Genomic DNA, 12,474 nt, shown 5'->3' on the forward strand with positions numbered 1-12,474 from the left:
ATTTGATTGACCCCTCGATCCTTTTTGTCTTATAACTGAACGGCGAGTTCTTTTCTAAATAAAAAAAATCTACTCTTTGATGGTCGAATATTTACTTTCTGGAAGAATCATTTACGTCTTTGAAATGGATAAAAATTAGAATCTTTTTTATGTTTAATAATATATGTGAAATTTTTTCCACATTTTTAAAATTAATAATACATAATTTACTCTTATTGTTAGAAATAAAGAAAGGGTGGAGGAGGTAATTCATGTCAGTTGCACTTCATAATATTTTTCAAATGGGAATGTTTTAAAATTTAATAAAAAATGTAATTAATGTTGTCGTCTGTGTTTTTGACTAATTTTGTACCGTTCAAAAAAAAAAAAAAAAAAACAATTACAGAATTTCAATCACGATGCTACAAAATTATAACACCAGTTTTTCTTAAATTAAATATTTTATATAAATTTTAAATATAATTGATATATTTTCAAAATAATCCTTACTGAATCGGAATATCAATTTTCTATAATTACAAATAATAAAAGATTATATTGCAAAAATTGACGGTTTCTTCTAAAATGGAAATATTGTGAAAGGCTTTTTGGCTCGCAATTATTGAGGTTGACTGCACGCTCGGAATTCTATTTCAGTCTTTTTCTCTCATGACACAAAATCTGAACAGTTCACGTATGATTAATACAAACAAGGCGAGCGCAATAATAAATTATGCATGCTGAATTTGCTGTTAACAAGAGGAAAAGTGGAAATTTATGCCCACATTAAAATAATAGTTTTAATAGCACACTCGGAATAAATCGGGTGCGCTCTGGAAAGAAAATAATAATCAAAATTCAGCACCCGATGCATAAAACATGACCGCGCGGCTGGAAATTATTATCGCGGCGTGTAACACCCCCGAAAACGCGGGCAGATTAAAAGTGGCCAGTTCGCTCTCACACACAAGCACGACACAAATAGATAGACCAGTCAAATTACACACATAAAGCCCTTTTTGAATTATAATCGCCGGAAATATGGCTGCATTATTATTCATGCGGCGGCGTATTTCATCACTTTTACTTGCGGGCCGCCGCCGCGCGAGAGTGTGCCGCAGATAAAACACGGGGTGAATACAAACGCCAAATTCCACGATCGTGTTTCGTATTGATAGCGCTGGCGGAAAATAATTCGCTTTATCGCGCGCGCGGCCAAAATGAATGATTTGTGTGCTGCTGCGCGCGGACAAACTGATTGCCGGGTGGCCAGATGTGAAATATTCAGTAATTCGTGTCATTTTCTCTCTTTCCATTCTCTCCTGTGTGCTCAGCGCCGGTGAGGTCGCGTGACAACGAAAAAAGGTGAAACAGGAATGAAAAAAATACTAGATCAGGGCAGTGCTACAAGTTTCTTTAATTAAATGAAAAGAGAACGTTATATGCAAATTAAATTTCTCAATGATTTATTTGTTTGAAAAAGTTGACACTCGAGGAGATGATCATGATGGAAATGAAGAGATTGGGCTATTCCTTGTAAAATATTTTTTTGACAAAAACCATTTGCAAATATTATACACCTAAAATAAATTTTTTTTAAAATTTATGTAACAAATTAAGTTTTATAACATATTTGTAAATTTACAAAATATTTAATTATTATTTATTACTTATCTTTGTTAAAATACAAATTCTCCCCCTTTATATTCCTCTTTTTATTGATATTTTAATGTTATATTTAAATAAAAGTAAAACCATTAAACTATAAATTGTTTACTACAGCAACAAATGTATTTAAAATGAATAATTTACATTATATCTCACTCTTTCGTGTATGAAGTGATATGGCTGTAATCTATTATGATGCGATAAATAAAAAATTGCAAAATATAATCATTAAAATAGAGGGCTGAAACACGGATATGAAGATAAAGAAACGGGGAATTTAATGCACCATAATATATGAAAATTTGGATTTAGGGTTAAATACGTAATAGATTGTACAAAATATAAAAGTTGTCTGGGTAGCAGAAAATTATTTAAAATAATTATAATCTAAATACTGCAATCCGTTAACACATTGAATGCATTTTAATAATAAAAAACTATGGTTACTTGGATTGCAATATTATTCACAAATTTAATAATACAAAATATTCCGAATGACATTTTTATTTAAAACGTATCTTTCTTTTTTAGCTCGGAACGTTTTTACATTCTTTCACTGCCTCCAAAGGAGTTTCTCCACACGCTTCGATATAAATTACACCGCCGCCCTACCGTTTTGCGTCCGAGGTTTTTCTCTGTAATGCGGGTTGCCTAACAAAGGCGGTGGGCGTTTTTATTGAGTGATGGATGGGTGACAACATGCAACCTCAGGTGACACAAGCCTCGTTTCCAATGTAAATGTCACACTTACCACCTCCTTTCAAATTTTTTTCTCTATAGATCTTTTCACCTCAAATGAATAAGCAAGTAAAAATTCTAATAAAAAAATCAACAATATTTTTATTACATATTTCAATGAGTAGTTATATAAAATATTAAATTATAATTTTTTTACATTAGCCACTGCTCACTTGGTCTCTGAATCATGCGATCGGCCCGCGTATGTAAAAATCTGCACAAGGGGCATCGCAGGGGTTGGCAGTGCAGCAGCAAGAAAGATCGCCGGCGCAAATCATGTTAATTTTGCTTGGCTACACTTTATTTACGTGAGGGGATCGCACCAGCAGCCGGCGTAAAAAACGACTCGCCCGTCTAACGCACACTGTCCGGCAGTAATATGGGCAAATTGGTCACAATCATCCCCCCTGCGCGTGCATTTCCTGATTGGTAAAGGGACCATTCCACAATATACATCTTACCATAAAAGAATGTAGTGCAATTTCGACCTAAAATAGATGATTTAAATTGTGTAATAAATTTTCCTTCCACTTGATCTTGCCATTTTATTTAAATAAATCTTCAAAAATTCCTAAATTTATGATTTTTCAATATTAAATACGTTGAATTTTTCAAGTCAAAATCAGCTCAAAGGAAAATTAAAGTTTAGTTGAAATTTATAAGGTTTAATTCAATATTAATTTTGCTGTTTAGAGCATTTAATTGCCGCCGTTTTAATTGAAAAAGTACAATTTTATTCATTTTGTGTAATTAATTTGGAAATTATTTCGGATTATTTTCCAAATTTAAGAAGTTGTGGAAAAGCATTAAAAACTGCGATTAAAAAAAAAAGAATTTGCATTTAGCTGCAAGTTTTTGTATTAAAAATTATTCCTGAAGTAAAAAAAAATTACAATTAAAATTTAGTTTGCAAAAGACAAGAAAAGCTTGCTATTTATTCATGAAGACCGCAAAATCCGATTAAAATTCAGTGAGAGTTGAGATAAATAGGCGTTTAAAATTGAAAGCGGAAATTACGCGCAGGGCTCACAGCTGATAATCCTGTGGCGCGGCTAATGCCATTTGGTGCGTCTCTGGCGGCGCGAGCGAGAGGATGCAATCCACATGTAATATTATCAACCCCAATCGATTTACATTATCATCGGCCGCCCCTATAGCTTTTAAGCTCTGACCCACCCTTGGGAATCTGAAAACGAAAAGACGAAATGATATAGCGTCCGGACACGCACACATCTATAATTTGCTGTAAATACTTTTGATGCGTGCGTGTCGTGTTCTTCCTTCTGACTTTTCCTCTTTTTTTTTTCGTTTATTCAAATTCGAAGCGACTCTCGGGGTGCAAAAATCGGCTGGGGACGTGTAAAAGCGCCGGAAGTGAGAAATGGCGCGAATAAATCTTGGAGACATAGTCGGGGTGGAGTTAGTTTTTTTTGCGTGAATTATTGTTATTATTTCATATACGGTCCGCTTCACTTGCAATAAATACACTCGGTGTCATTTTTGCTTATTGTGTGTCGGAGCTAGGCAGCGAAAACACCCGTAATTTTTTATGTAAATTTCTCCGGTGGGCACCGTTTATGATAATAATTTCATAGCTGACACATTTATATATTAATAGTGTGCGCTGCTCACTCATGTGCAGTTTCCTGTGCATACAGAGAACAATCGGCCAATAAATTATGCATTAATTAATTGTGTGATTCACGAGACTAAAACGCCGCCGTTGATTCCACCTTCCTTTGGGGGGAAAGTGTTTATTTCTCGTCATATTTAATGAACTTGTCACGTGAACGTGTAACGAATTTTGATTCCAACACCGGATAATCGATTCCTAATTTAGAATGATTTGTTTTGATATGGACTTTAAACTTTGTCTTTGGCTAACACTCTAAAAATAAAAATTAATGTGTAGATTTTTTTTTACAATTATTTATATAAAAATTATAGACAGCAGAAAATTAATAACATTGATTTTATGATAAGTTCAGTATTGTAATAGATACTGAATTAAATATATGACGTTGAATATATATAAATAAAAATTTTGTGTTTACGTCACATTTTATTTTAATTTTATGTTGGCAATTGAACAAATATTAAAATTCTTCATTATTAACAAATGTCAATGAAATTTAGAAATAGATTACAAATATATTATATAAGTTTTATGTTAAAAATCATTTAAGTTTAAAAGTATTTTTAGATTTAAAAAAATGTTTGTTACTAATTTGCTAAGATTAAACACATTGACTTGTTTTAAATAAAATATAAAAAATTATGTTTTTAAGTAAAACTGTGGTTGCAGGATGCTGGCGTGCGTCCCTCTCAAAATTTGGCCTCTGGCCGGTCGATCCGCGGCGAGGGTCATCAAAGGAAACAGGGCTATTTGAGATCTTTGTCAATAAAAGGAAATCTTATTGCGCCAAAGGCGATTTGCCGTGCCGTTTGTCATTCATTGTCAATCGCACCCCCTGCCTGCGTTTCCTCCCTCGCGCCACCCCATCCATTTATTTATGCCCCGAATATTTATTTTGCGTCGTGTTTGCGGCCGATGCGAAATCAGATATGTGGACACAGCAGTTTAATTTATTTCGCATCAGCTTATTCCCATTGTCTGCATGAACAAAAAAATCTTTCCTTAGATTTGAATCACTCAAGGTACTTTAAAACGCACTGCCTAATAAAATGGTTTAAAATAAATTTATTTCAATGAAACAGCTGAAAACAAAATAAATATAATTAATAAAACAACAATCCCAACTTTATTTGAAGGAAGATTAAGTTCAAAATTTTAAGTGGAAACTTAAAAATCTTTGAATGAAAGTGTGAATTTACAAGGGCAACAAAATTTAGTGACAAAATTTTACTGAAGAAAGTTTTAAATTAAATAGAAAATAGCGCGGAACAAGTTTTAAAATGCTCAATAGAGTTCAATTAAAAAATTATTTTGCTTTTCTCCAACGATTTAATCAGACTTAATCATAATTTTTTTCTCCCTTATTTTGTGTGTGAACGTTTTCAAAATTGCTGCCAACCTTTATTTAAATGTAAAATAAAATAACCTGGAAATTATTCACTATCTGATGGCTTTTTCGAAATGAAAAGGATTATTTCACCGTCTTTCTTGGAACACACTTTAAAGCTGGTGGCCGATATGAAAGAGCATTAAAGGGTCAATTTGGTCAGGGATTAAAAAGCCAGTGCTTAGAGGGAAGAAAAGCGGCTCAAAAAGCGTCCGAGCTTGCAGCGCATAATAAATGTAAAAAGGAGAAGAAGGAAGCTGCGGCGCCCCTGGCTGGACGGAAGGCAGGCTTCCCGCAACGCAAAACTTAACCGCACCATTTCATGGGCGATATTGTAATGACCCCTGCATGTACGGCGGGGTGCGGCATTTCTTCGCCCCGGGGATGACAAGGGGATGCTGCCGCCGCCACCGCGAATTCCTCGCGGTTTTCCCGGAATTTTGGCCTCTGCTTTTTATTCTTCCTCTTTTATATTGCGGAATGGTTAAATATTTGAGCGGCAAAGTATGCTTTCCGTGGAATTTCTTCTGCATAAAAGACGTGCCATGGAGGCACGTTTGGATTTTGATGCGCACTGCGACGAAAATCACGCGAAATCAGGCGTCGCTCGAGTGATCCGAGTGCAAACTGCGAGTGCGGCGGCGGAGGGAGTAATTAATTTAATTGAACAAATCAATAAGCGACAGACACCATCTGCCACATTAAGGACTGATAGAGAGGCACATGGCATCATATACACACTCTCCCTTCTCTAACACGAAAACGTTCATAGCATTCTCAAAAAGGGAGAGCAAAATAAATGCAAAAGATATAAAAAAAAAAAATTTCTAACAACAGCTAGAAGCTCAAGATTATTATTTTTTTTTTTTTATTAAATTAATTAAAAGAAGCCGCTTTTTACAAAATAGTAATATCATGGATTTTATAATAAATTTCATTGTGGACTGTAACTGGTCAGGTAGATTTCCAGTAATTGAAATAAAACTTAGAGTATATTTGATTAGGGTTCCATATTTATAAGATGATTTTGTGTTTACATCAAATATTTTATTTTGAATTGAAGATGAAAATTGATTACACAGTGAAGTAAAATTTATATTTTTGTAAAAAAAAAATAATAATTTTAAATATAAAAAATTGTTTAAATAACGTATAAGTTCGTAAAAATTTTAAAAAGATTATGCCCCAATAAAAATGCTATATAATAAACCACATTAGAAATTTAAAAAGTGTATTCTTTAATGAAATACTACATTATTTTTTGTTAATGAAATTTTCATCTAATAAATATAAATTATAGATAAGTTGAAAAACAGGAACTTATAGGTCTCAGCAAATTTAAAAATGTCAATTATTCATATTTAAACGAGGCGTTGCCTTGCATAAAAAGTTTGAGCACTTTCAATACATGATATTACGTGTTTATATAAAATTTGAAAGCAGAAGTCTTATTTGCGGATGCATTTTTGAAATCAGCAGAAATGATTAAACTTTTTCCAATTCAATTTTGACTCATGCGCCGGATTTAATGTACCGCAGCAAACTCGACAACAAACCGTTCGAAAAATTTCCCCAGCATCTTTCTCTCCCACACCCCTTGCAAAGTTTTATGAAGTGTAAAAGGGCCGCGCACGTCTCTCTGATGCAAATTGTGATTAATGACTGAACGCAACCGTCCGTCGGCTATAAAATAAAAAAAACCGTGGCGTGTCATGGAAAAAAATAATGTCAAAAATTCAGAATCAAATTTAACAGTTATATGGCAGGGCGATTCAACTCTGTATAAATAAAAAAAAATCCCGCGTAGAAATATAAGAAAATCGAATGCGATTAGACGCGTCCAATCAAGTTGCCAATCAAAAGCACACGCGGGCAGAAAGGGTTGAGCGGTTTTGTGCAGAGACAGATGTTTTTTTCCTCGCGCTCTGACGAGAAGGAAACTGATGGCACTGTCATGCAGCGTCGTGGTCGTTTTCCCAACGTGAGAGATTTGTGCACCTGCGAGAGTGTTGTTGTGGCCCTTTCCAGTTTTCACCACCCGCACGCAACTCTTCCCATGTTATTTAATTTTATTTCGGTGCGCGGATTTCTCTATGTATTTTATTACACCCTCGCTCGCTGCAGAGAAGTTTTGAAATTCGCTCCGCGGCGTTTCTCACCTCCAGAGATCTATGGCCGCAATAAAATATTCTCTACGCCGGCTCAACTTTGCTTTGCTGCAGCTTTATTGACTTCTCTCGCTTTATGATTCACGCGCGCGAGTTTATACACTTTGTGTGTGCGAAATATTTGCTGTTCGCGCTCGGCAGACACGCCGTGATTTCGGCACATTACGTGCCAAAGTTTTCCCTGTGATATCGAATTGATTATTATATATTTATGCGCGCTGTAGGCGCGACTATCAGGTTTATTGAACTTTGGGCAAACTTGGTGTAAATATCCCGCCAGTAAAAGTGTTCACATCAGGTTTCAATATTGATTTCGACAAACTGATGACTCTTTTTCAATAAAACGCGAAAGAGTAATAAATAGTAAAAAATATATATTCAATGTTTTTCTTTTTTAAATTTAGTTTTTGTTTCTAGATTTTGAATTTTATTATTCAAGAAATGTTTTGAGAGTTAATTTAAGATGCTTTCAATAGCCTCTCCTGAAATTTTAATTAGACCATTTACTAATAAGAGAGTCTCAGTTTTACCATTATGAAATATTAATCTATAACTTTAAGTTTTTAACCAGATAATCAAAATGAAGGGAGGATTGTGAGTTATTGCAAAGGTAATAAGATTCAATTTTCATTCTTCTGTACGGCTAAAGGTCAACGAAGACAACACTTTTGTAAAATAACAAATTCTTTATAAAGAATTTATATTATTTTGAAATATTATTTATATTATAAAGAATTTATATAAATATAAATACATTTTCCTAAGTAGCCTACTACCTTCTGTGCCTTGCAAATTAAATCAGCCTCTTAAAGTCTTTGATTTAGGTATAGCGTAAACTTTAGCTTATAATTTTATGCACAGACAATATAGTTGTTTGTAAACACGACACGTTTTTAAAATTCTACAAAATTTTATATTATCTTTTCACGTTTACTCACACCTATACTTTGTATCTTTTAATAACTAACTGAACTCGCATTCAATTGGTTTGGATTGTTTGAAATTGGAAACTGTAACTGTATGCGAGGGGCAAGAATGGAGCTCTTAAAACGTTTCATTTTGCCTTTCACCGGCGTTTGGTTGTTTGTACTCACCGTGATCTTCAATAGTCCATGGAGTCTCAGTTTCGCCATAGTCGTCCCAAAACAGCTCAAAATCCAGCACAAGTTTGAAATTAACTTCAGGTACATATTCGTGTGCACATCCAAACACCACAAGTTCAAGATCAAAACATGTGACCACTAAACGCAGAGCCCTCAGAAGGCGTTGTTTTGAGTTAGGTGACATAGAGGCGGGAAATTGGAATGGAAGAATTAAAGTGAAGTTGCACGATCTCTATACAACTCTCTTCTCTTCCAAAAAATTTTAACTTTTAACCAAGTTTAGTTGGCATCAAAGATAAAATAGATCTGGCTGTATGGTAACCACCAAAGCCATGAATTTCAACTCAACTCAACAAAATAAATATTCTTTGAATTATGTTTGATGAATTGTCAATGCCAATAATGATAGAAAAGGCCATTTATTATGTAATATTTTTTTCTCTAATTATATTGGTTTCAAATCAAGTGACGATTATAAGATAATAATTTATGTTATCGAGACAGCCAGATTGCAATATTTCTTATCAATATGGTAAAAACCATCAATAATCAATTGAACTTTGTCAGAGTGATAAGCTATACTTAAAAAGCAGACACTTAAATCAGGACAAACATAGTATTAACATGAAGGCCATCATCGCTTGCTGTCTTCTTCTCGCTGTAACGGCTCAGGTACTCTATTTTTGATAAAAAAAAAATCAAATTTTTTTTTATTAAATTACTATATTAACTTTTAAATATAGGCCGCGGTCTGGGCCAAAGTGAAGCCTGTCTATAGGACGCGCCCCACTTTGCGCCGTAAGAACTTAATTATTTTTGTGGTATGAAAAACAGAATGATTCATATTTTCCATTAAAGATGCCGTTCGAAGCAAAATCATTGGTGGCAGCATTTCCACCCCTGGACAGTTTCCATATCAGGTCGGTCTTTACCTTGACGGAAGTGGTTTCTGCGGTGGCTCTTTGATCAAGGACGATGTCATTTTAACCGCAGGCCATTGTGCTGATGGGTAAAACATTTAAATTTACAAAAATCTCGAAATAATAATAGATTGTTGCATCACTAACAAAGTTAAATTATGAAAGGTTAAATTTGTCATCTTAAAATTGTTTTCAACAATTCAATTTATTTGAAAGATAATTTTTAACAAAATTCTCCAGAACTCGTAATTTCAAAGCTCATCTTGGAGCTCAGAACATTTATGACGAAACCGAGCCAACCAGGGTGATCGTCACCTCCACCAATGGCATCCTCCATGAGTTCTACAACCCCAGCACCATCAACAATGACATTGCCGTCGTCAAGCTGACGGCCCCAGTTTCTGGAGCTGGAATCGGCGTCGTCAGACTGCCCGCACGTTCTCAGCTTGGCGAGACTTTCAATGGAGTCTCGGCGCGAGTGTCTGGATGGGGAAGAACCTCTGATTGTAATTTTATAAAAAAAAAATATTCATAAATAAAAAATAATTTATGCAATTTATATACAGCCATTGGCGCAATCAGTTCCGAACTGAAATTTGTCGATGTGACTGTGATCGACAACTCTGAATGTGCCAGCTATTACGGAAATATCATCAACGACTCTAAAATTTGCGTGGACACTCTCGGTGGAACCGCCGGAACGTGCAACGGAGACTCTGGTGGCCCCCTGGTCATCACCGAGGCCGACGGTGAAGTCACTGAAATCGGAATTGTGTCCTTCGGATCCTCCGCTGGCTGCGAGTCTGGTGCTCCCGCTGCATTCACCAGAGTTTCCGAGTACTTGCCATGGCTGGAAACTAACGCCGGAGTTACCATTAGGCCGTAAATCAGAAATAAAGAAATAGCTAATGGAAAATCCACAATAAACAAAAAAGTTTTTAATTTGTGAAAAATATTATGAATATTCAAAATAAAACATAAAACCATTGGGAAACTATGGAGAGATTAATGCGGGCCTTTTCTGTCAGTCTGAACTTAAGAATAAAATATAAACACAGAATATCAATAACTAGAAATAATACTTCCAAAATAAATACACATTTAATTTTATTTTCAATTTAGCTGGAAAAATAATTTAGCATAAATAAAATATTAATTTGAAATATTTTATTTTAAGGTTACGTTTTTACTAATTTTTACTTTATTGTGAACATAAGCCAAATATACTTTAAAATTATATGTAGTCGTCAATATGATAAATAAATTGAAATAACCTACGAACCTTCAGATCAATGAATTGATGTAAATTTCACTGTACTCCGTAAGGTGTTGTATTGTAACGCCTCTTGCAGGTATATATTTACAATAATTTCAAGATGAAGGATTTGAAATATCAAATGAAAAATTAAATTGTTAATGAAAATAATTTATGATATTATATTACTGAAATAATACTGCCTGTTAGTAATTTTTAAGTACAACAAAATCAAATCTCTTTTATTTGCAGGTCTTCTTGTTCAAAAAATTTGGTCATGTTTCTTATTGTCCATAATGGCTTCTTGTTGATAATATTGCATACTGCACTATTATTATGTATATATAAGTTTTTAATACTGTTCATGAGTCTATCAATTCTCGTCAAGAGATTCAGATTTTTCATGACTCTGCTCAAATCTTAACACTCAATGGCCAAGGTGACGTACAAAGAAGCTCATAAAAGGAGTGACTTAAAATTTCTGTGTAAAATTCAATTTGGTGAAGAAATAATGCTGGCATGATAAGTTGGTCGGCGGTTTTATTTTTCCTCACGTAGGCGGAATATTTTTTTTTTCAATTTTCCGGCGTTTGGCGCGTGGTCGGTTTGGGAGTCGTCGAGTGTAATTGGATTAGATGTAAGTTATAGCACCCGGGCGACTGGCAGCGGCGGAGCAGCACTTGAAGCAGAGAGCGCAGAAATCGCGTAGAAAGGCAGCGAGGCGGAATTTTGTGCGGGCCCGGGACAGTTTGTTTCACAAGCTAATTGGCCGCACTTTCGCTGCGGGCCTGCATGTGACAGCGCCAAACCACCCCCGGACCAGACCACCCCTGCAGCAACGGACCCGTTTGTTTTGCCTCGCGCCCCATTGCACAGATAACTCTCCTGCTTTTTCGCTTTTTGTTTTTGGGCACAAACGACCGGGCTAAGGTCACACATGAGGGCGACCGCCTGAGCAAAAGTGCAATTTGACGTCAGTTTGAGCACCTCGTCTACATGCCAAATCGTTTCTTCGTTTCATTTTTGTAAATTAATCATAAAAATGATGTTAAAAGATCTTCACACTGCATTCAAGGAAAGGGAAGTTTCGATATGTTAGCCAAAAATATCATTTCATAAAAAATTTCTTAAAAAATTCAAGTAACTTTTGTTCTACATGAAAATTTAGTTACAATTCTGACAATGTAAGCTATTGAGATGACACACGCCGATTTTGATGAAAGTTGGTATGCAACTTGCACTACCCTTGGGTGTTCTGGAATGGCTATCAAAAGTTGCCCAATTTCACAAGGGAGGGTAGTTTACATTAAAACGCATGTTAAAAACTATATATCAAATGTAGGCAACAAAAGCGTCCTCTGTGTATATAATTTGCCTACATCCGATTTCTCCAATGTAATTCAAATTACATGGAGTTTAAATGGCAAAAATTAAACGAGGAAAATTGGGCAAAAATTAATAGCCGTTCTGGGGTACCAATGGGTATAAAAAGTTGTACACCAATTTTCATTGAAATCGGGGGGTGTCATCTCGATAGCATACCTTGTGAGTGCATTGCCACTGTTTATATTTTTCCATTTCACTTATTTTTGTAAACAGAAAGCGTGATTCATGTAATTG

General features: G+C 34.9%; 1 protein-coding gene across 1 annotated transcript; it reads left to right on the top strand.

Annotated features, from left to right (window-relative positions):
• Positions 1 to 318: 318 nt before the first annotated feature.
• Positions 319 to 10,608, top strand: LOC132199064 (brachyurin-like). The gene is made up of 7 exons (XM_059623451.1): positions 319 to 332; positions 7,345 to 7,389; positions 9,231 to 9,351; positions 9,423 to 9,477; positions 9,538 to 9,688; positions 9,840 to 10,105; positions 10,166 to 10,608. Exons 1-7 carry the CDS (start codon positions 319 to 321, stop codon positions 10,483 to 10,485), a joined length of 972 nt encoding a protein of 323 aa, XP_059479434.1. The 3' UTR covers positions 10,486 to 10,608.
• Positions 10,609 to 12,474: the final 1,866 nt, after the last annotated feature.

Source organism: Neocloeon triangulifer, unplaced genomic scaffold (assembly GCF_031216515.1).
Source record: "Neocloeon triangulifer isolate White Clay Creek 2 clone unplaced genomic scaffold, ASM3121651v1 ptg000013l, whole genome shotgun sequence".
Lineage (NCBI taxonomy): Eukaryota > Metazoa > Arthropoda > Insecta > Ephemeroptera > Baetidae > Neocloeon > Neocloeon triangulifer.

Coding starts and splice junctions, on each gene's coding strand:
- LOC132199064 (XM_059623451.1), top strand. Junction 9,352..9,422: donor TTCTCGCTGTAACGGCTCAG/GTACTCTATTTT, acceptor TTTTAAATATAG/GCCGCGGTCTGGGCCAAAGT. Junction 9,478..9,537: donor GACGCGCCCCACTTTGCGCC/GTAAGAACTTAA, acceptor TTTCCATTAAAG/ATGCCGTTCGAAGCAAAATC.